Raw genomic sequence first — 24,627 nt, 5'->3', positions numbered from 1 at the left:
AGTTCCTGTAAGCCAGCAGTTAGAAAAGGGGAAGGTGGTGAAAACCTTTTCTATTTGATCAGCTCTATTTACAACATGAAATAGAGCCGCAAGTGTGGCTGCACAGTTAACAAAATCGATTGCCCCAGGAAGCCAGTGCTGAGTGTTAGCATAAATGTACCAGTTTGTTTCTAAGCAGAAAAAGCTTTTTATTTTTTATAACATTTTATACAAAATGTTCTATGCTGTACACTGTTCTGAAAATAATAGATCTGTGGACCATCCCCCAGGTAACTAACCCCCACACCCCAGCAGAGAGGAATTTAGGCTGCATCAAAGGTAGTGCTGTCCAGAGAGGAAGGCCTGGCCAGGGGCTCCTGGGCTGGGTTCCCCTTGGCACTGTCAGCTAGGGGAGCTTCAGGCAGTGAGGTCAGCAGCTGCTGTGTGTGCAAGGAGGCAGAGCTGTGGCCACATCAGCTCCCAGGCTGCCCGCAGGCCCTATGGGTGCTTCACCCTTGGCAAGGCTTGCAAGAGACAGGGGCTTGACCTCAGCCCCAGGAGGTGCCATAAACCAGAATGTCCTTGGGGAACGCGCCCTGGGCAGCACGCACCTGTGCTGCTGCTGTCGCTCCAGGCCTGGAAAAGCCAGGGGGCTGCAGGCACTGGACCGAGTTCAGAGGGAAGGGATCAGCAGGGGAGGTTTCCCTCTTGCTTGCCTTCCTTTATGTCCTGAGAAAACTGCCCGCAGACAGCAGCATGGCTCTTCTGCAGTACAAACAGCTCCTGCTCTGAGTACTAACGGGTATCTGGCCTAAAAACAGGCTGCTGCTCACCAGGAGGGAGAAAAACTTTTTCCTCAGCCAAGCTGAGATAAAAACACTTCATTATCAGGATTGTGCTGAAGGCCTCCAGCCTCCCCCCAGGGCTGGCCGTGCTGTGTGCTCTGCAGGCCCGATGCAAAGAGCACGGCCAGAGCCCTGGGAGCGATGCTAGATGCTGATCTGCTCGCCCTCAGCTGGGACGAAGGCCCTCATCCAGCATCGGGACTGCTGTGTCGGTCCTCCCGGTCAGCCCTGTGCGTTAACGCGCTCAGACAGCTCCTCCACAGGCACTCAGCCCAGGAGGGACCACAGGAACGACGCGTGCTGAGCCTCTGAGGAGCTGGCTGCGGGCCCACGCAGCAGTCAGGCTGTCAAGGTTCCTTGGGCTACTCCCAAGAAAATTCTTTCAATGTCTTTTTTTTTTTTTCCTGACTTCACAAAGTACTGCCTGTGCAGTAAGAGCTACTCTGTTCTCTGACAGCAGGGTCTTCAGGCTCCTGAGCCTGACCACGGCCCTTGGGGCTCAGCAGACCAAGGAGAGCCAGCCCCAGGCCAGCCCCCGCTGCCCGCACCCCTGGGGGCAACGGGTCCCTGGTCCCAGACCCGGTCCCAGACCCCCCCCCCAGCCGGGGCAGCCGTGCATAGGGCAGACGGGTGCTGGGGAGCCCATGGCCGGTGGCTGGGCTGCTGGACGAGGGGCACAAGGCGCCTCTGGCCTTCTCAGACATGGCCCCCAGAGTCCCTGTGCCCAGTGGTAGCCGAGCTCCCCAACAGCCAAGGGCCACACAGGGACCCCAGCAGGGACTCCCCACAGGAGCCCCCTTCCCCCTGAGCCAGGGCAGGACAGGGCACGGGGGCTGCAGCACAGCCGCTGCGGCTAAATCCCATCAAAGTCACCCCAAAAGGGGCAGTGCCCCAACAAGCGCTGCTTCAGCTGCAGAGAGGGGAGACGGGCGCTGGTGCCCCACCTGCCGGGAGCCCGGCACCCCGAGGAGCCGCAGCCCCCCGCTGCCGAGCCCTGGCACGGAGCCCGCTCACCTCCCCGTGCCGCCCGGCTCCGGGACGTAGTAGGGGCGGAAGAGCCGCTCGCGGGCACAGAGCCGCATGGAGCTGTGCGTGTGCAGCAACAGCCGCGGGAAGCGGGAGGTGAAGTACTGCACGAAGCCTTCGGGGACGGCGCCCAGTGCCTCCTGCACGTCAGCGGGCAGCTCGTGGTAGTGATGCTTCTGTGGGACAGAGGGCTTGGTGAGGGGCGGCCGGCTCGGCTTGCAGCCCAGCTGTGGGGCAGGTACCTTGCCTCGTACCTTGTTCCTCATGGCCCGCAGGAGGTCGCGCACCGAGCCACCCTTGTAGGTGCGGAACTTCCTCAGGTCTGGGGAGAAAGCAGAGCAGAGGGGTGAGTGCCCCGGGAAGCCAGAGCCCTGAAGGAGCCCCTGCCCTGCTCTGCCCTTCCAAGGGCTGCATCTTTATCCCCCTGGATTTTGGCTCCCAGACACCTGGAGGTGCCTCATGGCCAAATGGCACCAGGCGCAGAACGCTCCATGCCCTGCGTGCTTCTGCATGGAGCAGGACGGCACCGCGGGAGCCCAGAGCCTGTGCTCCTACCTGTCTGCAGCGGGAGGGAGATGTGCATCCTCCAGTTCGTCCTCACCACCGAGCGGCCCCCCGCCTCCAGCGCCGTCACGATGGGTCCCTCAGCTGGCTCCTTCTCGATGCGGTCACTGACGTCCTGCGCCAGAGAGCAGGGACTGGCACTGGTCCCATGCCCGCCCCAGCCAGCACCAGAGCACAGAGCTGCAGGGACGGGGGGGCACACAGCGCATCCAGCATGGGAGGGGATTAGTGCTGACCCCAAACTGGGGGAACAGGGGAACAGCCCTTGCAAAAGTAGCTCAAAATGAGCATGGTGAATACATGTGGGTGTTTCCAGCCCTTTTTCAGACCACTTGCAGCCCACACGGTGCCAGCTGTGCTCAGAGCACACCTACGGGCACTGCCCAGCTGCACTCAGCACTCTCACCTGGAAGAACTGCAGCTGCTTCTCTGCACTCCAGAAGAAGGGGTGCATAAGGACCACGGGGGCCGAGGGGCGCTTCTGGGGCTCACCACTGATCATTGACACAATCAGCTCTCTCGCAACGACCTTGTCTTGAATGCAAAACAGGAGCAAGCACTAAGCGAGGCTGCAGAGAGGACGGGGCACGCGGCACAGCCTGGCACGGGGCGGCTGCTGCCAGCACCGGCCTCCAGGCAGCCTCACCGTGCGCCTCCTCCTGCAGGCAGGGCAGCTGGTAAGTGCCCGCCAGGATGTTGGCCTGGCGCCGCAAGCTGTCCCCGAAGGGGTGCTGCCCTCCCGACACCACGTAGTAGAAGACGCAGCCGGCTGAGAAGATGTCCACAGCACACGTCTGCAAGACACAGAGGGGGAGATGGGACCCTCGCAGCAGAGGGCGAGGAGAGCTTTACACCCCTGCCTTTCCATGTGAATGCCCAGTTGTTAGCTACAGCTTTAGCCAGGCAGCAACACTGAGACACCGCGGCGCTGTTGGGAAGTGCGAGGCGCAAGGGCTCCTGCCTGCTGAGCTCTCCAGAGCTGGGACGGTCTCTCCCTAGGCCAGCGATGCCCCCAGCACCTCGGGTCCTCATCAGGGAAGAGGTTTTCAGGGACACTGACACAAGCCAGGACTCCACAGCCAGATGAACACAGGAGAGCTGCTGCCGCCTTAAATGTCTGTGCAGGCTGATCCTAGCACGAGGGTACGTGAAGCGCGTTGCCAAAAGCAGCTCGTGCCCTGCCAGGCCCATCAGCAACCAGCTCCCAGCAGGAACAGGATCGATCCCCGGGGCCAAACAGACACACAGATGTCACCACCACCATGTGCCCCATGCTTCCAAGCACCAGAGCCAAGCGTCGGAGGGCCGCGATGGGGCTGTGGCCTCGCCAGGCCCCGGGCTCTGCCTCTCCACGGCGAAGGGGAGCACAGCAGGAGGCGGCTGCTGCCCTGGCGGTGCGCTCTGCTGCTGCGCTCGGGCTGGCTTTGGCTCTCAGAGCTCTGGTCTTAATTGTGCATCTCAGCGGCGCACTGCAAGGCTGCTGCAAGCAAGGACGCTGCAAAGAAAGGCTCAAGGAGCACGCTAAGCAGGACGGAGTTGTCCACAGCTCACTGACGGGGTTCTCCTTCGGGGCCTCCTGCAGCACCTCGGGCGCAATCCACCCCTCAGTGCCGGGGATGCCGGAGCGCAGGCTGAAGCTGTGCCGCCCCCCCTGGAGCTTCTTGCACAGGCCGAAGTCAGAGATGACAGCTCGGATCTGCCCGTGGCTATTCGGGACAGAGATGAGGATGTTACAGGGCTTCAGGTCGCGATGAACTGCAAGAGACAGACGGCAGCGTTACCTGCAGGCGTGGCCCCGTGCTGCAGGGCTGATGCTGGAGGTGCTGCTGGGGTGAGCGGGGCTGCAGCACATCTCCTGCACACCCAGCTGCTCCCAACAGGACGCTGCCCTCTTACCGATGTTGAGGGAGTGCAGGTGTGCCAGGCCTGACATGGTCTGGTGCAGGACAGACACCGGGTCCAGGCTGCGGCGGTTGAAGCTGGGGCTCTCCACGTACTGGAAACGGGGAGACAGAAAGATGTGCACTGAGGGCTGAGGGCCCGGGCAAACAAGGCAAGGCTGGGCAGGAGAAGCTCCTCACTAGGCTGACGGAGGTGGAAGATGAGGGTTCAGATGTGCGAGCCCACTCAGAGGCCATCCCGTGCCCGAGGCCCATCTCCAGGCTGCCCAGCGGGCGGCTGCAGCACACTGCCCTCACTGCGCCCTCCGCCAGGGCTCCCAACCAGAGCTGCCGGCTGCACGCCCCCAGCCCCTGCAGGGCCTCGCTAGCGGGATGGGAGAAACTGGGAGCCCTCCCCTGGGGACCTGCTGTGTGACGGGGACGGGGCAGGCAGACCTTGAGGTGCGAGGAGCGGGCTCACCTCCTGCAGCGTGGCAGAGCAGAGCTCGATGGCGATGTAGTGGAACTGCTTGTCCCGCTCGGTGCAGAAGTAGCGCACGACGTGGGGGTGCTCGTCCGACTCGCGGAGCAGCTGCACCTCCCGGTCCACCAGGTGGAAACACTCGGGCAGGAGGCGCTTCACGGCCACGCTGCGGCCATCGAAGTGTCCCCTGTGTGCACACCTCCGGTGACGGCAGCGCCCACCACCAGGCACGGCAGAGCCCAGCGCTGCAGAGGCACGGCCCAGACGGGCTCTGGGCAATGCCAGGCTCGTCCCTCAGCCCCCTCAGCACGGGAGCAATGCCCCGAGCCACGAGCAGGCAGAAATCTCTGCAGCGAGCAGGGCACCAGGAGTTCAGGTGAACATTTTTGCAGGAAAAAAACGTCCCTGGCTTTTTACTGTGGTTGGCCTGGGGGAAGGCACTACAGGCAGAGCCATGGGAACTCTCTGGGTCGGTTTGATAAGGGCTGGCTGAGGGGGAGGCGGCAGCCCTCCCACAAACACCTCTGCACTGCCCGGATGCCAGGCGGGGAAGGTGCCTGCTGCAGAGCTGTGCTGGTGGCTCCCAGGCAGCAGTGGAGGCTGAGCAGCCATCCCAGGTGCCACCCACCTGAAGACAAAGGTTCCTCCAGCTCCATGGCCCAGCACATCTTTGGGGTTAAAAGAAACTTTCCCAACTACGATCACGTCTGGTTCCACATCTGCAAAGACAGGCAGCCTTCAAACTATAAGCGTCAGTCAGTCCTATATGAAGGGCATGCTGTTCATTAACCCCCTGGTTGTTTCCTGGGCCCTACAACTGCCAAACCTCTGCAGCCCATCCCTGTCCAACACCAGTGCTTGCATCTCCACCCCCTCAGCTGCAGCAATCTCCTCTGCAGGGCCTTTGCTCCTGCTTTGGATGACACCACCTGCCCAGCCTCTTCTCAGCCTCCACAAGCCTCCAAGGTGTGGATTTGTTTTTCTGAGAGGTTCCACATTGTGGAGGAGACATGGGCATTCCCACAAGGAGCTGCTGGCCCGCAGGACAGAGCACCCCTCAGTCCCTTCCCATCCCCACCAGCACGCACCTCCAGCAGCTGCCGGCACAGCTGGCTCCAGGCCGCCCACCCCGTTGGCTGGGTCCTTCAGGTGGGCAGAACCCGAGCTCTGCGAGTGCCGAGACGCACGTCCTTGGCTCCCCTCTGGCTCCCCAGGCTCCCCAGGGATGCCCTCGCCAGAGACCCGGGGCGGGAGCAGCATCTCCTGCTGCTGCTGCTGCAAGAGCTGAATTTGCTTCTCCAGCTGCTGCTGCTGCGCCTCGTGCTGCCTCTGCAGTTTCTGGGGCACAAAGAACAAACGGCCTCAGCTGCTGGGAGCCCCGCGGAGCCCAGGGCACTGGCACTGCTCCGGCACAAGCAGCTTCCAGCCCCGCAGCAGGCAGGCGGGCACAGGGGTGAGGAGCCCACGCACCGTGAGGAGCAGCAGCAGGATGCCCCCCCCCAGCAGGGCGCTGCCAAGGATGCCCAGCACCACGTCCCAGCTGCCGGACTCGGGGTACACCTCCACCTGCTCCCTGCTGGCATCGGATGGAGGCTGCCCATCGCTGCTCCGCACGGCCGGCTCCTCCACACTGCTTGGGGCCAGGAACTGCAACACAGGGGGGGTGCTGGGGCTGTATGGCAGGGACCTCCGGGCACTCGGGCTTCGGGCTCCCTCCCCTCCCAGCTGAGCCCCGAAGCTGGGTGGTGCACAGGACCCTCCTGCACCACCCTGGATGACCCTGACCCTCCTGTGGCCCCGCACAGCCCAGGACCCCCCCATGCAAAGCAGTGACCCGGCAGGGCCCCGCCGCTCACGTTGTCAAACACGGTCCTGGCTGGGGAGCTCCGGGGAATGATGGTTTCTGTCGTCTTCCTCAGGTTCTCCGGGAAGGCTCTAAGCATGGTGGTGTGGACCACAGGAGGCAGCTCGTGGTGCCCTGGGGTGAGAGGAAGGCAGAGGTGAGGTGGCCACCACCTGGCCTCCGGGCACAGCTTCAGCCTGCTCATCCGCATGGCGTGGGCTTGCCAGGGAGCTGTGGTATCCCAGGGAAGGGCAGCAGGAAAAGCCAAGGCTACTGCCTGCTGGCCCCGTCCACAGACAGGACCTGGAGCAGCAGCAGCCAGCAGAGAAAGGCATGGGGCGAGACCCCCTGCCCCCTCAGGCAGCACGTGGCCTGCCCCTCTGGGCCGCCCTGAGACACCGGCTTCATTTCCAAACACCGCCACAGCCGGGCCTCTGCTGCCCCTTGCCGCAAGTGCGGCCACAGAGCGAGCACCACAGCCATGGGCATGGCAAGCATCAGGGCCCCTGCACAGCCTGGGGAGGGGAAGGGCTGTGACCCCAGGCAGAGCCATCGCAGTCCCTGGGGATGAATCACAGCCCCTGGGGCCCACCGCAGGTCCGCACCTATCAGCAGCCACTGGTTGCGCATGGAGGTGATGCTGCCCTGCGGGTACTTGACGTCGGTGCTGGGAGTGATCTCGCACTCTCCCGACTCCCTCATGGTCACGTCGTCCGTGGTGGGGCCGTCGATCCTGGCCAGCGTGATGCCCTGGGGCTGGAGGACGGGGTGGTGGGGCTGTGCCACGTGCCAGGGCTCCCCCGGCACAGGGAGCCCCCGGGGCAGCGAGGACACTCACCACCAGCGCCACGCTGTCGTGGACCAGCGAGGTCAAGGCGTAGAAGCTGGCCGCGTGCTTCCCCACGTAGAGCGCAGGCCTGCAACACAGGGAAAGTGTCAGCCCCCGAGCCTGAGCGGCGTGACACCACCAGGCATCACAGCCAGCGCCCACCGGTGTCCCCAGTGCCGCCCTCGGGCTGTGACACCCATGGGTGCTCTGCCCCAGAACGAAGCCGCTCCCACCCAGAGCCTCCCCCGCAGGGCCCCGCAGCCGCAGTCCCCTCCCCGCAGCCCCCCGGCCACGTACAGCAGCTGGGTCTTGGTGGCCGTGAAGTCCTTCACGGTCTGGTAGCTCCCCCTGATGAGGTGGATGTCCTGCGAGTGGAAGGTGAGGTAGCGCAGCGTCTCCATGGCCAGGTTGAGGTGGGGGACACGGCGGAGGCTGTCTTGGTGCCACAGGTAGATGCCGACCACGGGCGAGCCGTAGTTGTGTGCCCACAGGACCTCCCCGCTCTCCTTGTCCAGCGTCACCACCAGCCCGTCCCCGCTGGAGGCGAAGTGTGACATCTCTGGCCAGGGACAGACGGAGCGGGCGCTGCAGGCTGCCAGGCAGGAGCGCTCCAGGGAGACCCCACGCGTCCGGCAGCAACCCAGGCGTGCTCCAAGGGGCACGGTGACCGTCCCCGGGCCAAGTAGGGCCAGCCATGCCAGAGGGGCGCGTGCCACTTGGCACGGAGCCATGGCCTCATCGCTGCCATGCAGGTGAGCCCCGGCACAGCAAGGCTGACCCAGCAGCCGCTTTCCCCGGTGACCAGCAGGGCCTGGAGCTGCAGGTGCCTGCCAGGGGCGAGCAGCAACTCACTGTAGGGGTAGGACTCCTCGCAGAGCGGCGCCGAGTAGTCGGAGTAGGTGGCGTTCCAGCGCAGCTCCCGCGACTTGGTGTCGTACATGGTGATGACGTACTCTGCAGAGAGAGCAGGGCCGCAGGGTCACAGCACGCCGCGGGAAGGGGCAGCGGGGGGAACGCAGCGGGGCCAGCCCAGCCCCAGCACGTCGGGGTTACCGAGCCTAACAGCGGGGCAGGCTGCTGGGGAGCCCCAAACTCTCCGCTCCCTGCCTGTCCACGGGGACAGCAGAGGTCACGCAGCCCTCCCTGGGCAGCTCGGGTCCCCATGGGGCGGGCAGACAGCACAGCACAGGTAAACGACAAAGTAAGGCTGGCTTACGGGTACGGCCGATGTAGAGCAGGGGACTGGAGGGGCACAGCCCATCCGAGGCCTCCGTTGAGAGCGTGGTCTGCTTCTCCCCTGACTTGGGGTCCACAACAAACCAGGTGTCCTGCTTCTTCCCTGCGAACAAAAGCACATCGTGCTGTATGCCTCCAGGGCCCCGCGCTCCTCTCCTCCCCTGCAGCTGCTCCACCCGGCCTCCTCCCCACCTCACCCCGGGTGGGCCCTGCGGCGGGGCTCTGGTACCTGTGTAGAGCACGCCGTCCGAGCTGCGGCACGGCGAGGACTGCACCAGCTCCGGGATGGTGAACGGGAGCTTCTGCAACACAGACACCAAGTGGCAGCGGTGCCAGCGCAACGTCCCCCTGAGCTCAGCCCCTGCCTCCTGAGGACGTGCTGCCGCCAGGCTGACACCGCCAAGGTGCCGAGGGCACGCAGGAGCCTCCGAACGCCCCGAGCCTGCCCTGCCCTGCCCTGCGGCTCTGCCCAGCCCCGTGAAAGCAGAGAGGGGCGGGTGGGATGCAGGCAGCCCCCGGCCACACTACTGACCATCAGGCCCTCCTTGTTCTTCCCTCCCAGGATGTACAGGCTGCCGTCGTTGGGGTCGGGAAGAAACGCCGGTCTGAAGAGAGGAGAGTGAAACGTGAGCCGTGCCCCACTGCTGGGCACATGCCAGTGGCTAAATAGGGGACACAGTGATGAAACCCCTTCCGCAGCGTGCTCCAGGGTGACTCATATCAGTGCTTAACCCTTCCCAGAAACCTCTCGCACCGGGTCTGGTGCGGGACGTACCGGTCTGCCTCCGCACAGCGCCTCGGCAGTGAGCCCTGCAGCTGCTGCCCTGCCCGCCTCAGGGGAACTCTGCACTTCCCTCCGTTCCCCCTGCAGCTTCAGAAGGATTTAGGGACTTTCCTCAATTTCCCTCCTACACTTTTGTGCACAGTAGCACGGAGAGCTCGTGGGCTGCTTGCTGCACGGCTACCCGCTGAGCAGCAGGGAGCAGCTGGCCCTCATCGCGTGAGGTGCTAGCAGAAGGGTGGGTTTGAGACAACGCTGTGGCGCGGCCTAGAAGTTTAATTTCTCTCAGGTTCTGGGTTCTTGCTGTGAATCTGCTGGGTCACCAGGGCAGCCTTGCTAGTCAGCACCTCCGGCTGCCCCCTGCACAGGCTGTAAGGCCAACAACCTGCACTGTCCCTGCCCCGGCCCTGTGCGAGCCATACTCACTCTGCAACATAAACCGGCACCTGCAGAATGGGATCTGAAAAAGAGAGCGAGACCTGCACGTCAGCAGCCTATTTGCATTTCAGGCCCAGAATAGCCCCGGCCAGCAGCAGGAAATAGCCCCGCAGCAAATGCTCCCTCTGCCAGCAGCCGTGCCTGGGGCTGGAGCCGGACCCGCAGCATTCCCCCGGTGGAGGTGCCGCGCCAGCCCCCACTCACAGCCCGCGGGCACCCGTGCTGCGAGCAGCCCCCGCCGGGCCCATCCTCACCGTCCTTCAGGGTCCACTTGATGTCACCTGTGCTCTTGCTCACTGCGTGGAGGTTCCCATCGAGCGTGGATATGAAGAGCAGCGTTTCGGGGACAGTCACAGCACTGCTCTTGAGGCACTACGGACAGAAAGGGGCCCTCAGGGTGCTGCAGGGCTGGGGACGAGCCCAGGGCTGTGCCCCCGAACTGCTCCCGCTGCTCACCACTGCAGCACCCGGCTGCAGGGAAAGAGCCCAAAGGTCCCTCCTGGCCCCAAGTGAGGGGAGACTTGCCAGGAGAAGGGTTTATTCCTTGCACTGCAATCCCATCATGATTTACAGCCAAGCTTTCAAGGCAGATTTGTACAAGAACCCAAGTACACCAGGTTCTCTCATTTATTTCTTGAGCAGGTATTTCCCAGCCTGTGCTCCTGGACAGAGGCTGTACAAAGAGGCGACAACAACACGGGGAAAGCCAGCCTTCTCCCCAGGAGGTTCACATTTTGTCCACAGACACCGTAACCCAGCTGGAAAAGTTTCAAGAAATTCCGCAAACCAAACAAATCTGAAAAGCACAGCTCGGGAGAGCTTTTGCGCCAGGTTTCTCAACACAGCAGGGTATTAAACCTCTCTCCTTCAGCCCCGGCAACAGGGGACAGCGGGGGGACCACAGCTGCCAGCCACTGTCCGGAGGTGCTGCGTTGTCCCGGCCGCTGGCAAGAAGCGTGGGCAGGGCCACCGGCTGAGCTCGCAGGCAGCTGTGCCACGTGCCGTGGGTGCTGCGGGTGCCGGGTGCTGCCGACACTGTCTGGGAGCCCCGGGGCAGGGCGGCTCTGTCCCCGCTCCCCTGGGGCTGCGTGCATGGGGGTGGGTGCAGAGAGGCTGCGCCCAGCCGCGGCTCCCGCTGCCTCCCTGAAGGTGACACCGGCAGCCCCACCGCCCGCTCCTTCCAGAGGCGAACTGGCCGGGTGACTTTTCATGCCAGAAGCACAAGGGACGCCAGCCCAGGCCTTGCGAGGCGCATGGTGACGAGAGCACAACTGCAAACCTGCGGAAAGGGGAGCTGCCACTCCCGTGCGCGGTGCCCACATGGCAAACGCCAGCTCACCCGTGGTGCTCACACAGCGGCCTCGCCCCGTCAGCAAACAGGAGAGCAGCAGGCAAACAGCACGGGGAGTGAAACGGCCGCCGGGAAGGCAGGGCCAGCGCAGCACCCGGGCTCCGCACCGCCAGCAACTGAGGTTGGGGGGCCCAGGGCTCACCGTGGGCCCCTGATGGATTTGGGTTGCTCTGTACATGGCCATGGGGAAGCAGATGGAGCACGCCACTGCCTCGGCTGCTCCCAAGGGCCTGCAGCTGATGCGCACCCCAGGGCCCTGCACGTCCCCTCCCTGCCTCGTGCCTGCTGCTCATCACATCCTCGAACACGGAGCAGGCACAGGGCTCAGCCCGAGGACCTGGACAAGACAAAGGAGCAGGAACCAGCACTGCTCCATGCGAGCACGTGCCCGTGGGGAGGAACTGGCGACAACAGAGCAGCCACGGCACAGCAGGGCCAAGAGATGCGCTCCCCTGGAGCCACCGGCTGCTGCAATTCCTCCAGCAGCGGCACAGGCAGCCGATGGGCATCGCGCCGCCCGCCCTGCAGCTGCTGCCCCGAGCACACTTCACAGCCACTCCCCTGCCGTCACCCTGCTCCTGTTTCTTGCCTTTCTTCCTGCTTGGTCTGTAGGTGAGTTCAGAGCCAGCTCCCGCTCTGCCCAGAGGATGGGGGGCAGGAGGAGCAGCTGTTTCCTGCCACCCTTCTCCAGCACGGCGCAGGCTCGCCACGTCGGCTCACCCCGGCCTCGAGGGATGGTGAGCGGTTGGCGAGGCCGAGACCCACCAACAGACATCCTCCAGCGAGGGGGCACCAGGCTGCAGCCCAACGCCTCGCACTGAGCTCGTGGCGTGGCCACCTGCACGGGGACCAGAACCGAGAGTGCCAGCCCCTGGGCAGAGCCCTGCAGCCGGCACAGCTGCAGCAGCCCCCGCTCTTTGCTTTGCAGTTTCACCCACCTCTGCATTTTTTGGTGGCAGGGCACCCAACCAAGGGCCCGGCTGCCCAGCCCCAGTCCCGCTGCCCACCCCAGGAGCTGCTGCCTTCTCCCTCCTTCTGGGGGGACCCAAACTCAGCCCCCAGCGCTGGCCACCAGCGCAGCCGCTGGGGCCCTGGAGCCATCCCCTGCCCTCACTCCCGAGGAGCAGCCCCGGCGCGCTGCCGGCTCGCAGAGCCCCCGGCCACGGGCGCTGCCGGCGGGACGCAGCCCCGAGGGCAGGAGGGGACGGGCCGGGGGCTCCCGGGGAAGGGTCCCGCGGCCCCGCGGCGCCGAGCAGGGGACGGCGACCCCACGGTGGGCACCCGGGTTGGCCGAGCGGGTCTGCGGGAGGCAGCGGGCGCGCAGCGGGCAGGGGGAGGCACCGCAGCCCCGTCCCCGCCGCCCGGCTCCCCAGCAGCGGGCGAGAGCGGCGCAGCCCGGCCGTGCCCCCCCCCACCCCCCGGCTGCCACCGGCACCCCCGGGGGGCGGCACAGGCCGGCGGAGCTCCGCGCACCCGCGGGGTCCCGGCTCCCCGCAGGCTCCCCGCGGGCTCCCCGCAGACCCCGGGCGCTCCCCCCCCGCGGGGCCGTACCGGAGCCGTCCCGGGGCCGCCCCCAGCCCCTACCTGTCGCGGCGCGGCGCGGAGCAGCAGCAGCAGCAGCAGCGCGGCGGGGCCGCCCATGGCCGGGGCACGGCGGAGGCGCGGGGCCGGCCCCAGCTCAGCGCCGCGCCCCGGAGCCAGCGCGGCCGGGCGGGACCAGGATGCGGCTTCCTCCCCGCCGCCCCCCCGGCTCGGCTCGGCCCGGCACGGGGAAGCCCGGCCCCGGCGCTCCTTAAGGGGCTCGTCCGCAGGGCGGGAGGGAGGCGCTGCCCCCGGCCCCCCCCCGGGCATCGGTACCCGAGCCAGGAGCTGCCCGTGCTGCCAGCCGGGGGGGGCATCGCCTCCCGGGGGCTTTGTTGCGGCAAGAGCAGCATTGAACGGGGGCTGATCGGTGTTAACTCAGCCTCTTGGTGTGAAGCGATGGAGGGCAGCAGCAAACGCAAATCTCCATCCCAGGAGAGAGGCACCAACAACAGCACTAACAACGAGCCCTGATTGCTGGGGGTTTCTGTGAACGTCTTTCTATCCAGAAACAAAGTGTGAACGCACTCGGGGTTGTTCACACTGTGAGAAGTAGGTTAGCACGTACAGAACACTGAAACACTCAAACACAGAAAGAATTAATTATCAAACTTTAATTCATAAGACTAATATTACAGAATAAAACAAATAGGATAACCAGTCAAGGTTACACTTAAAAAATCCAGCAGTGCAAATCTAAGACTAAATAGTTGTCATCTCCCCCTCCCCAGAAATAGGCAATAGATTATTTAAAAATACCATAAAACATGGCACTTACATATTTCATTTAAAATAAATCTGCAGTGGACAAAAACATCTAAGACCTTCTTTCTTTGAAAACAAACAGACGAAAAGAAATGAATTGCTCAGAACATGGATAAGACATAGTGAACTTCCATGAGCCACAGAAAGCAAATCCTTGGCTAGAAGGTAAAACGGCCATATGGTTCATACAACACTTGCCACAGCTCTCCTGGTCCCTTTCTTCCTTCTCCCCAGCAACTAGGACGTTAACTGGCAAAGCAAGATGCTAACAACCTAATTCTAACAGGTGGCAAAAGGTCAGAGTACAAAACTTAAAATGAAAACAGTTCCATTGGAAAATAAAGTTACAAAGGAAAAAAGAGTAAACAGAAGAAGGAAAATGTTGAAAACAAACCTTGCTCCACTGAGTTGGCACAGCAAGCGACCGGAGCCTGGGCTCTGCTGAGAGCGCGCCCGTGCCCTGCGGCTGCCCCACCGGCACCCGAAGGGGGCACAGAACAGACACTGCCAACACACAGCACCCGCACGGCGTCACTGCGAGTGGACTGCTGTTCTTTGGACCTTAATTACGAAGTGATGGGTACAAACAGCGTCAAGTACGAAATTTAACAGGTTGTGTGCGTGTTGCCAGCTACAATGTATTGCATGCTAACAGTTCCTCTAGCTCTTTTAATTCGGATCACCTCTTCTTTTTCATGATTATCCTTACTTTAGTTACACATTTCTCATCAAACCGTGTCACTGACAGACATTAACAATTTAATCTTAAGCTTGATATGAAAAACCTGCAAGTAATACAAGATTTCCACGCATGATGCAGTCTACGTTCAAATCCACCCAAGGTTTATTGATGCCCTTTTGTAGTCCTAACCGAATACTGACGCAGGAGCTGCTCACAGAGCGCAGCAGCAGGCGGCAGAAGGAATACCAAAATCTCAACCAGGACAGGAACAGGAACCCCGCAGCAGGGTGCACGGAGAGGTGAACGAATGGCAGGAGGTGCAGCATTTCAGCTCGCCGTGGGCAAAGGGCTCCGAGCAGCTCCGTTACTGGTTCTTTAACACCGGTGTCCTGGCGGGCAGGTTCTGCTCCTGCACGCCGCTGGCGAGGGCAGTGAGGACAGACTGCCCGGGCACCGGCTGCCACCTCGGCGTGGGGACACCGCCTGCGCGCTGCTGGAACCCGCGTCTGCACGGCGGGTGCTCTGATCAAACACCGGGTGTGATGCTGGAAGGAACAGTACCCAAAAACGGTGCTCACGGGGAGTTGCATCTGTATCCAACAGGGACCTGATCTCCGCAGAAAGGCATTACAGCGTTATTTAAGTGAAATAATCAAACTTTTGCATAGGAATCACCACAGATATTACCATAGACTTCCTATGGAAGAGTACACGTTGGCTCTCAAAACAATCTTCATCAGCCAACTTAAAATTCTGACTGCATTTGCACTTTACTCATAATATTTGTCTTACCAAGGACTAACCACCGCATCCTTCCACAGAACCATTTCTTATGGCAAATCTGCTCTGGAGAGCATCACAGTCATCAGAGAGTAAAATCCAAAACCAAGAGAGAGGCTAGGGAACGGCTCCCTAGTTAGACAAGCTGTGACAGTGCAACTGAAGATATTGAATGTTTTCTTAGATGTTAATGATCACTAACACCAAGAATCACCTTGGAAAAATGGGTATATATCAGAAGATATAAAGTTCCATGATTCCAAAAGAGAAAGGATTTTAAAAGCGATGCTAAGTTCAATAGGAAAATTCATGTCAAAGAACTCCCAAGAAACCTACTCAATTAAGCCAACAAACACCAGTTAAAGCGTTTCAGAGGAGCATCACCTTCCCGGGTTTTAATTCAAACTTTGCACATAGAACAAAAAAAGAAAATTCCATTTTTCAAATCAAATTCAACTAGAAATTGAAGTACCTAAACAACCATCTTAGTTTATAATATTCTTTTTTTCACATTTAAAGCTGCTTTGTAACCACCACCTTTTATATTCTGTTTCTTTTGAGATGATTTATTGTACCTGGCACAGGACGCAGAGCACTCAGGAGGGAATGCTAAATGCTCACTCCTGCAGTGCTCTGCCTGCCCAGGTGCCCTTCTCACCTCGACAGCGCTCCGGTCGGGTGCGTGCCCTCCCGCAGCAGCAGCACTGCACTCACCCGAGTTATTGCATCGAACGTGGAAGCCACGGCAACTCTGGGGAAGAGTTGGAACTAAGGTACACGTCCTCTCAGGGAGCAAGCCAGCGAAAGAACAGGAAAGGAAAATGGAGCATGAGTGATGTACAGACAGGGCCGAGCAGGTCAAGTAGCAAGTGGAAGCTGATAACCACAGAACCAACAACACTGGCAAGTGCAAAGGTGAAGCCAAGTGACAGAAAGAAACAGTGTCACTAATTATCCTAATATACCATATACATACAATATATGATGCAGTACTGTAGTGCATACACTTCCCACCAGGTACTGAAATGGAAATTTAAGCCTTAACACCAGGATTGGCAATTAGAAAATAACAGGAGTGACAGCTGAAGTTGTAGTTACACCTCCAATTAACGGCTGCCAGCCCCTCTGTCTGCATTCACTCACCCCGAGCGCTCGGAAGGGGTCGTTCTGGGGAGCTGGCAGCGCTCCTGCAGGGATCGCGCCCGTCTCCGCGCACTCACGTCAAGACACACTGCTGCTGGCTTGTATACAGGAAGGAAATACCTCAAGCTACAAGAGTAACGAGCACACCACTAGTTTATATGTTGGATATGAAACACCTTAGCAGTCGTATTGCATGGATGTGCTAACTGAAAATACAAAACAAAAGCTGCTGATGTTGCCATCAAGAGTCTACAGGTAAACACGCAACCGTAACACACCATAAAATGGACGCTTTTCTGAGTCTCTCAAATAAAAAAAAAAAAATACTCATTTGGGAATTTGCACCTGCTGAGTTTCAACTGGGCTACTTCAAGGAAAGTGAAAAAAGGACGTGGGATATATTGAAGCTCAACTATTCAAAAAGGATATTTCTAAGTGAGCTTCACAAAATGTTGAGCTACTTGTATGAATTAATATCAAACCCACAGTGTTACAAAAAAAAAGTGATCTGTTAGATGCAGGTTTAACACACAGCAAGACTGATTCAGTCTGACTGCACGATACAATCTGTTACGGTTGTGCACCTTTTCAGGACTGAAAGGTCCGTTCAGAAAACCTGAGATAAATGGCACGTTCGTTGCTGAGATGACACAGAGAATATCACAAACCAAAGGCAAGGAGCAGTATTTCAGACAGACCTAGATGCAAGAACTTATTGTAAACTTGAGCAAAAGGAAAGCTGAAAGGTAATTTAAATTTCAAAAGTTAGTTGCTAAATAGACATCCCTCATTTGGTAAGATTCACTGAATGCGATACTTTTAAACTGTCAAATCCAGGTCACAAAAGACTACTGCAGTTATTCCGAATGGGAAATGGCATCGGAGCTTCTCTCTCCCACCTCTGCCCTCCTCCCAACAAAAAACAAGACAGGAAGGTCTCTTTGGTTCGCTTCCTTTGCGAGATTTGTGTTTCTCCTTCCGTGCACTCCCATCAGGCAGCGTTAGGCAGCGCACCCCGGAGTTTTTTGTTTGTTTTTTCCAGTCAGACAGGTGAGTGTCACACCAACGGCTGCAAAACGGCTCCGGACTGCAACACGCACAATCGAGAGAATGCTCCTAAAATGTAGCACCCCAGGCAGGAGGTAAAAAAGGAGCAGGGAGGTATGCACACGAGAGGAAAACAACTAAAGTGGCATGAAATGGGCCAGTAAGCAGCACTGGGGCACGGTGATAACAACACATCCACAGTGGTATTCACCTGCTCCAAACATGCCACCCAGAGTACCAACCCGAGCTGAGAGAGGGGGAGAGAGAGCACACGGCATCTTTGGGTTTAAGGAAACAAAATCCGAGGTTTGCTACCAAAGATTCAATCCTGAAATAAAAGGGCCAGCAGAATATGGCTTACTAAACATCAATTTTGCATACTGTTTAAAGTTTATTATTTAAAAACTGTTTCTGAAATTCTCAGTCACAACCAAGTAACTAAATTAAGTTTAATGCTTGTAACTGAAAGATTATGAAAATATCTGTTTTTGTTCAAACCATGTAAAAAATCCTCGATAATACATTGTAATATTTACTTTTTAAAACTAAATTGGAAGATCAACTCTCAGCAGATTTAAGTGTATTACACACGGTATTTTGTGAATTAAGATTTATTGATTTCTACTGTATTTGCTTTAAATATGGTTGAAGCTGACTGCAGAAAAGGGATGGTGAAATTTAAGTTAAAAGTAAACTAATGGTGAAAGAACATCACCTCTGGCTTCCATCAATGCCTCGTTTATCATATTTTATTAATAAAGTTCCAGGACTATCACATCCAGGGATGTTGGAGGCCTCTCCCAGCAGTGTCCTTAGCTTTGTGTCATTTTCCTGTGCCAGAGGTGAGCGTGCTTTCAAAAATACTGCCACTTTCCCAGCACCGTGTCTTTGATTGCATCAACATATTGAGTTGGTACCCAATAGACCCAGTAGTAAGATGCTTCTGTTGGGCCCAGCTGAAATGCCTGCAAAGTTAAAAATGACAACATTTACATGTGGAAAACAGAACAGCTCATACCAGACAGCCTGGACAAACGTCTTACCCACGGCAGAAAGCAAACAAGTCTGCTATACCCATGGCCTCTTTCAAGGATGTTGTATGCACCACACATTTGGTGTGCAATTAAAGGAAACGTTCGTCTGAGAAACAACTGCAAAGAACCAATTAAGTGATGAGCTCTTTCCTTTATCACAGCTGCAACAAACTCTCTTGGCCAGTTTCAAGAACACGAGGAACTTAAGGAAGACAGAATCTAATGCACCCCCAAAGGTAAGTCTCTAAAGAAATTATGCACAGAGTTAGGAAGCCAAACAGGCACTAAGACAATGAACGTGTTTTCATAAATGAAGTCTCAGAATTTTAATTTGTCTATCTAAAGAGACAGAATGTCCTATTCTCTTACTTATGTGAGCAGAAATCGGAGAGGAGCATTACGGCATGCCAATAACCTCTACCCTTGTTTTAGAATGATTTTTGTATCATTTCTGGAAGAGGACATTTTCTTATATCGGTGATCAAAAACCAAATATTTGATAAAAGACTAGATCAGCTCCCTCCTGCAGACAATGATTCTAAGGTACAGCATTTTCCCTTTCTTCCCCTAAAGAAAGGGAGCAAACTTATATAAGGAAATTACTTCAACTTCAGAAGTTAGTTACTGCAATTCCTGTAGAGTACATAAAGCAAAACCTCAAAAGAAACAGCCAGTAGAATTAGCACTGCTCTTCTTAAATGTGTTACTTTTCTATAACCAATACCAGTTTTTCAGAAAATTAAGCGTGAAAAAAAATATTACCGAATCAAATCACTTTCCTTTTTAAATCAGCAGCAAGACCTGTTATTTACATAAATAGAACAGAAACCAGAAATTCAACTAGATATAGGAAAATATCACTAGCATTAAGAAATCATGAGTATTTTTAAGAAAGCACGAGTATTTTTACACTGCTGTAACAGTCATGAGATGGAGGATGTTAAATGGCACTACCACTCGTGTGAGACCAGCCCAGAGTTCCACGGAGTAGCAGATATCCCGTACGCCACCCAAAATATTTACATTATGACTGCAGACAATGTTGACATTCCACAACATGAGGCTGGTATTGCTATCAGTCCCAGACTTGCTCTATTTTGAGAGCCTTCCTCCTGCATATTTGCATGAAGTAACTGGAATGATATTATTAATTAAAGTAGAGACATTACTTACCATCATGTGATAATCTTCGTGTCCTTCAATAGGTTCACTCACCACATTTTTAATGGACCCCATGGGTAACTTTTCTGTTCTCTCTACATTAAAATCGATCAAAGTATTATTTCTGAGACACGAGGAAGATGTATGTTATGCTAACATCAAACACCACCTCTGTCATTTCCAAAAGCTCCTCGGGTGTCAGGCTTTCCCACTGGGGTGAACTTTGGGTATCTGCTGCTGAGAGGAACATTTTCCACGTCACCATACAGCCCCCAGCTGGAGCGCTAGGAACATAAAGGAATCCCAAACTGGACCGCACAGATCCCCACCTTTTGATGTCTCTGCAGCACCCTAAGTACTTCAGGGAACCTGATGCGGGCCTTAAATTCAGCGAGGGGAAATTTCATATTTCTCCCTAAGGAACTCCACTCGTACCAGCAGGATTGCTCCCATAGTGAAAGCTCGTCCAGGTGTAAGAGTATTCAGGACTATCAAGGATTATACTACGCTCTGCAGAAATGACAAGGCTGAAGGAAGCTGGGGGGGAGAGGCTAGCTAACCCTTTGAGGTCTAGTTCTGGTTTTAACCCGAGGCAGTGCTCAGCTGTCACTATAAGAGCACAGGCAAGGAAACATTCATGGCTAAGTAGGGAAAGAAAAAAAATTTAAAAAAAGGGAAATTGAAAGAAAAAAAGATGACTACAATTAGGTGATAGACTAAGGTCAGCCAGCCAGAAGCAACCAGCAAGAATGACACGGTGTAGTGTCCAGAGGAGATTTTCTGTCTCAGTTATGTCCCTGCTTCTTTCTGAAGACCTAACTCCAAGAAGCTTCCTTTCAGTTCCAGCTTTCAGTGTCAGCCTAAAATTGCCTTCTTGCACATAAGACAGAAAAAAACGTAAACTGAACAAAGAATTCCTTAGCTCTGCATAATTAATTCTTGTGAACCAGGAAAAAATCCACCTCCTTAAAAAGGTAAACAGGGAGATAAACATACTCAGTCTGGGCTGTAAAGACAAATATTCTTTATCTCAGTGCCGTAACTAAGCTGACTCTAAACTATCCCTGTGAGACTTGCAACTCCTTCACGGAGTGAAATCCTGCTTTGCACTCATTTATCACCCCACAATTGAATTACTTCTCACAACATCTCAGCAACAGGCCAATCCATACTACTGATGACTATATGAAATGTACACAGAGCAGCTGAGAAGCACGTACCCTTGTCAGCCCTTAGGCTACAAAAACGTACAGTGTGATGTGGGAAGCAAAGGGAGGCTGTCTATGGGATAAATCAGGTGCAGTTTTCCAAGACTGCCAAGTTAAAAAGAAAAAAAGAGCCACAACAACAAAAACTACGTTAACAGCTACTTGTGTTTATTCTGGCCCTTATGCGCTGGCATCTACCAGGAGTTTCTCAGAGCAGGAAGTTTTCCTCTCACCAGCAGCCAGCAATTATAACCAGTCCCTGAAGGAAGCAAGCTGCTGCTAATTTGGGGAAGCAGGGAAACAGGTTATATTAAAGACAGAGGACTATTAAGAAGAATCAAATTTCAAAGCTTAAGAAGCACTGATCTAGAACACTTCAGAAATACTGAACTTGAAACTGGTCTAGAAGGTGAGGGAAAAGGATTAATTATCTAAATACTATTCACGTATTTAGAACACATTATCAGTAAGAAAAAACCAACACGTGCCCAAGCTATAGAGGAAAAAATGCAGCGTCCCTGTCGCTTAGCCTAAGAGATCTCACTGCGATTTGAACCAGTGGAGATTTTAAAGACAGAAAACCCTTGAGTTCACAATCAAGTCTGTCCTACATAGGAAAGGTCAAAAACTTTTGAGATTTCTGCTTACTTTGGAAATAACGTAGCAGCTGGAGGTGCCATCCAAAGCTAACATTACCATCCAATTAGGTTATTTTACTGGGACAGCGAGCAAGCACTTCTATTCTTCTTGCTCATCAATATAACACTGCCCCATCCTGGTCAAACTAAAGGCTTCCTTTGGAGGCAGGGGGAATATCTGAGACGTCCTCAGCAATGCACGTTATCACCACAGCACTGTCAGCTCCTCCTGGCACCGCTCAAGACGGTAAACTGATTCCTCTGCACAGCAACACATGCCATAGTTTCTGCAGTTGTACATCACTGAAACAAGACACCCAACTGATTTTGGTTGGAAGGACAAATAACGACAGAGATGCCAGCACTCCTACTCTTATTCCCAGCTCTACGATTCTCTTTTGAGTCGCAGCCAAGTCATTGAGCCGCTATGTGATGCTGGCATCAAACCAATGTTTATGAAGTACTTTCGAGATACGTTAGAAATGCCAAATATTGTAATTTATATTTGGACCTATGAATAGCAGATTGGAACGTCAGTCTACTGGCACAACTGAACTCATGTTTTCCAAGAACAGAAATAAAATATCGACCAATATTCAATAATACGAGAGAACGGCATTTGAGAAGCAGCAGCAAAATTTAGTTCTCAGGTAATAAAATAACAATATTATTCCCCGAACACAATTTAATCACATCAGAAACTTTCTAGCTCACACAATTCACATATACACCAAACATTAATTATTCATCTCAGAATCTGAGTCGCTCACCTTTTGTACCAATCCATAGCTGGTCTTGCTCAAGTTTGAAGGTCAATCTTACTTTCCCCCCTGATTTGTTGTACATGCCAGATAATGGCACTGTTGGCAGGCGCTCCTACAAAAAAAGCAACACAGTAAGGCGCGGTGAAACACTAACAGGAGAAGGCTTGTCCTTTTGGTTTTTTAAGCATAAGGATGATCTGATTTCCCAGTTTTCTACTAAGACAAAAAGGAGAGGTAAAGCCATCAAAGAAAGGTCTCAGGCCATAGAAAAAGCCCTCTTTTTTCTAATTGCAACAACGTCTCAAGTACTCATTTACTGACCTGAACGCCTTTAACAGAAGGCATCACATCATCGGGTTTTCCTTTATCCAATACTTTTCTGTGTTGCTACAAGGTAAAAGCAGAAGTTAGAATTTACAGAAACACCAGAGAATTGTTCACGTTACTTCTAACACGCCCTGTGCTGACCATCACCCAACAGCGCCAGGAGACAGTTAAAAACTATTCAGTCACTATCACACGGGAACAGTTAATTTTCAAAGTTAACGAGCACTTCCTAGGAGAGCCTAAACAAATTATATAGATGAATAAAATCCCAATACGATGCAAAGGGTAACGACCTTCGTAGAATTCACGTCTACACTGTATGTATACAAAGCCCACGCCTCACTCTAGCATCGTACATGCTGAATCACATCGGTGGCATTTGGCAAGACAGTTTGAACAGTCAAGTGTTACATTCAGTGAATGGCAGAAAACCCTCTACATCTGACAGTACAGCATACCGCAACACAGCAGCAAACCAGGCCAGATTAGAGCAGTAGTAACTATGGAAAACATGCTCAGAGCTCGTAAGTTGCTGAGTACCTTTAAACAATGATGGAACTTACAGTGAACGTGAACTATGATAAATTACAGAGAAACAAAAGCACGTCTCATAAAGGTTGTAGATCAACAATGCACGTTTTAATTTTTATTTAAATTTATTTTGAGAGGGGCTGGTAACACCTTGAGCTGAAAATCCTTTATCAGCCCACTGTGCTGCAGCACAGCTGCCAAAACAAGCCTGGCTGCACCGTGCTTTGCTTCCTATTAGGAGGCAACGCTTCGACGTGAGAGGAGCATTCAGCAACCATGCACCCTGCAGTGCTTGGGAAGCTGAGGGAACTGCTCTCTTGGTGTCCGTTTAGAGGCAGTTTTTGGAAATCAAGTTCTTTTGTGTCTACCAAAATTAGTTAGGTTTTGGATATAATTAATCTTGGCTGCGTTTGAGCTAACAACCACGAAACGTTTCCCTTACTTAACGTTTCTGCCCGAAGTGCCTGGCAGCAGCACAGGGGGTGTCCTCAGCGCCAGGCTCCGCTGGGCTGGGCATCTCTCTGCTGTGAGACCCTCTCCACGCTCGGCTGTCCCAACCAAAGCCCTTGCCCTGCTCCGAGGGCCCCACGGTGGCCGCAGAACCCCACAGGAGAACCGCCCGAGCCCCACGGCGCTGCCCCCCGGGCTCGCGGAGCCGCCCACAACCTTCTGCCTGCAGAGCGGCTCCTTCTTGTTCTCCTCGGCCTTGACCTCCTGCTGGGCGGCCTCCTTGGGCGTGTTGACCGCCAGCACGTCGTTGATGGTGGAGCCCACCACCATGATCTTGGCTCCGTTCGTCACCTTGATCTCCCGCAGCGTCTTCTCCTCGGGCAGCAGCCCCTTGAACATCACCTTCTGCATGGCGGGCGGGAGGCCTGCGGGCGGGGCAGGGGGGGGGTTACCGGGGGGCCCGGCCACACCGAGGGGCTCGGGGCCGCCCCCACCGACCTGTGAGCGAGTGGATCTCCTGCTTCAGGTCCGCCCCGGTGCCGTCCAGCCGGACCTTGACGTCGTACTTGTTCTTGTTCCAGATCACCTTCAGCTCCACCAGCTCCTCGCCGCCCTCGGCCGCGCCGCCGTTGCTGACGGAGGCCGGGGGGAGCCGGCGCCCCTCGCCCTGCGGGGAGCCGCCCTCCCCCCCGCAGCCTCCGGCCTCCGCCTCCATGGCCGGGCCCTCGGCACCTGCGGGAGCGCACGGGAAGGGACGGGACGGGACCGGCAACCGGGTGCGGCACCGGGCGCGACGGCGACACCGACACCGACACCGACACCAGCCCCAGCCCCAGCCCCAGCCCCAGCCCCAGCCCCAGCCCCAGCCCCAGGCCCCGGCCCCGGCCCCGGCCCCGGCCCGTGCGGCCCCGCAGCCCCCGGCGCCCCCCGGCTCCCCCCGCCCCGGTGCCGCCCGCTCGTACCTGGCGCGGCGGCGGCCATGATGATTGTGTACAATCTGCCGCGGGGCACGCCGGGAAGCGCCCGCCGCGGGGAGCGCTGGGGGCTGGGCCGCGCCGGCACCCGTAGCCCCGCCCCCCCCCGGCCCGGCCCCGAGCCCCGCGCGGCGAGAAGGGGCGGTGGTGCCTTTAAGGGGAGCCCCGCCCCCGCTGGCTGCGGGCGCGGTGATTGGCTGCGCGCTGCGGGCGGAAGGGGCGCGGCGGGACGGAGCCTGCACCCAGGGCGGAAGTGGCGCCGTGATTGGTTGGACGCTGAGGGCGG

The 24,627-nt window shown here is 56.4% G+C and overlaps 2 protein-coding genes across 3 annotated transcripts; both read right to left on the bottom strand.

Annotated features, from left to right (window-relative positions):
• Positions 1–163: 163 nt before the first annotated feature.
• Positions 164–12,937, bottom strand: ERN2 (endoplasmic reticulum to nucleus signaling 2). Of its 2 annotated transcripts, none has more exons than XM_084536299.1 (22): positions 12,841–12,937; positions 10,160–10,277; positions 9,894–9,927; positions 9,219–9,291; positions 8,916–8,988; positions 8,667–8,789; positions 8,303–8,404; positions 7,748–8,009; positions 7,460–7,538; positions 7,227–7,377; positions 6,635–6,756; positions 6,249–6,425; positions 5,867–6,116; positions 5,407–5,497; positions 4,776–4,965; positions 4,311–4,410; positions 3,970–4,169; positions 3,061–3,208; positions 2,821–2,948; positions 2,406–2,529; positions 2,105–2,172; positions 164–2,026 (listed from the first exon to the last, which is right to left on the bottom strand). In XM_084536299.1, the coding sequence occupies exons 1-22, from the start codon at positions 12,895–12,897 to the stop codon at positions 1,835–1,837; spliced, it is 2,862 nt and encodes a 953-aa protein (XP_084392425.1). In that variant the 5' UTR covers positions 12,898–12,937; the 3' UTR covers positions 164–1,834. The 2 variants fall into 2 exon arrangements, with proteins under 2 accessions (XP_084392425.1, XP_084392426.1); XM_084536300.1 differs by having other exon boundaries at positions 8,916–8,985.
• A 4,688-nt stretch (positions 12,938–17,625) lies between these two features.
• On the bottom strand, positions 17,626–24,472 carry UBFD1 (ubiquitin family domain containing 1). The gene is made up of 7 exons (XM_084537322.1): positions 24,330–24,472; positions 23,866–24,099; positions 23,584–23,792; positions 22,381–22,446; positions 22,066–22,171; positions 19,462–19,544; positions 17,626–18,219 (listed from the first exon to the last, which is right to left on the bottom strand). Exons 1-7 carry the CDS (start codon positions 24,346–24,348, stop codon positions 18,109–18,111), a joined length of 828 nt encoding a protein of 275 aa, XP_084393448.1. The 5' UTR covers positions 24,349–24,472; the 3' UTR covers positions 17,626–18,108.
• Between the last annotated feature and the right edge of the window lie 155 nt (positions 24,473–24,627).

The sequence above is a fragment of the Aythya ferina genome (genome assembly GCF_964211825.1).
Source record: "Aythya ferina genome assembly, chromosome: 15".
NCBI classification, from domain to species: domain Eukaryota; kingdom Metazoa; phylum Chordata; class Aves; order Anseriformes; family Anatidae; genus Aythya; species Aythya ferina.
This window is presented reverse-complemented; position numbering and strand designations above follow the sequence as displayed.

Excerpts from the sequence above, each read along its gene's own strand:
- ERN2 (XM_084536299.1), bottom strand. The coding sequence starts at position 12,897 with ATGGGCGGCCCCGCCGCGCTGCTGCTGCTGCTGCTGCTCCGCGCCGCG. Across the intron at positions 10,278-12,840 it reads TCCGCGCCGCGCCGCGACAG|TGCCTCAAGAGCAGTGCTGT; the intron begins GTAGGGGCTGGG and ends TTCTGTCCGTAG. Across the intron at positions 2,530-2,820 it reads AGCAGCTGCAGTTCTTCCAG|GACGTCAGTGACCGCATCGA; the intron begins GTGAGAGTGCTG and ends TCTCTGGCGCAG.
- UBFD1 (XM_084537322.1), bottom strand. Across the intron at positions 22,447-23,583 it reads AGCCGCTCTGCAGGCAGAAG|CAACACAGAAAAGTATTGGA; the intron begins GTTGTGGGCGGC and ends TTTACCTTGTAG. Across the intron at positions 19,545-22,065 it reads GCTATGGATTGGTACAAAAG|AGAGAACAGAAAAGTTACCC; the intron begins GTGAGCGACTCA and ends ATTTTAATGTAG.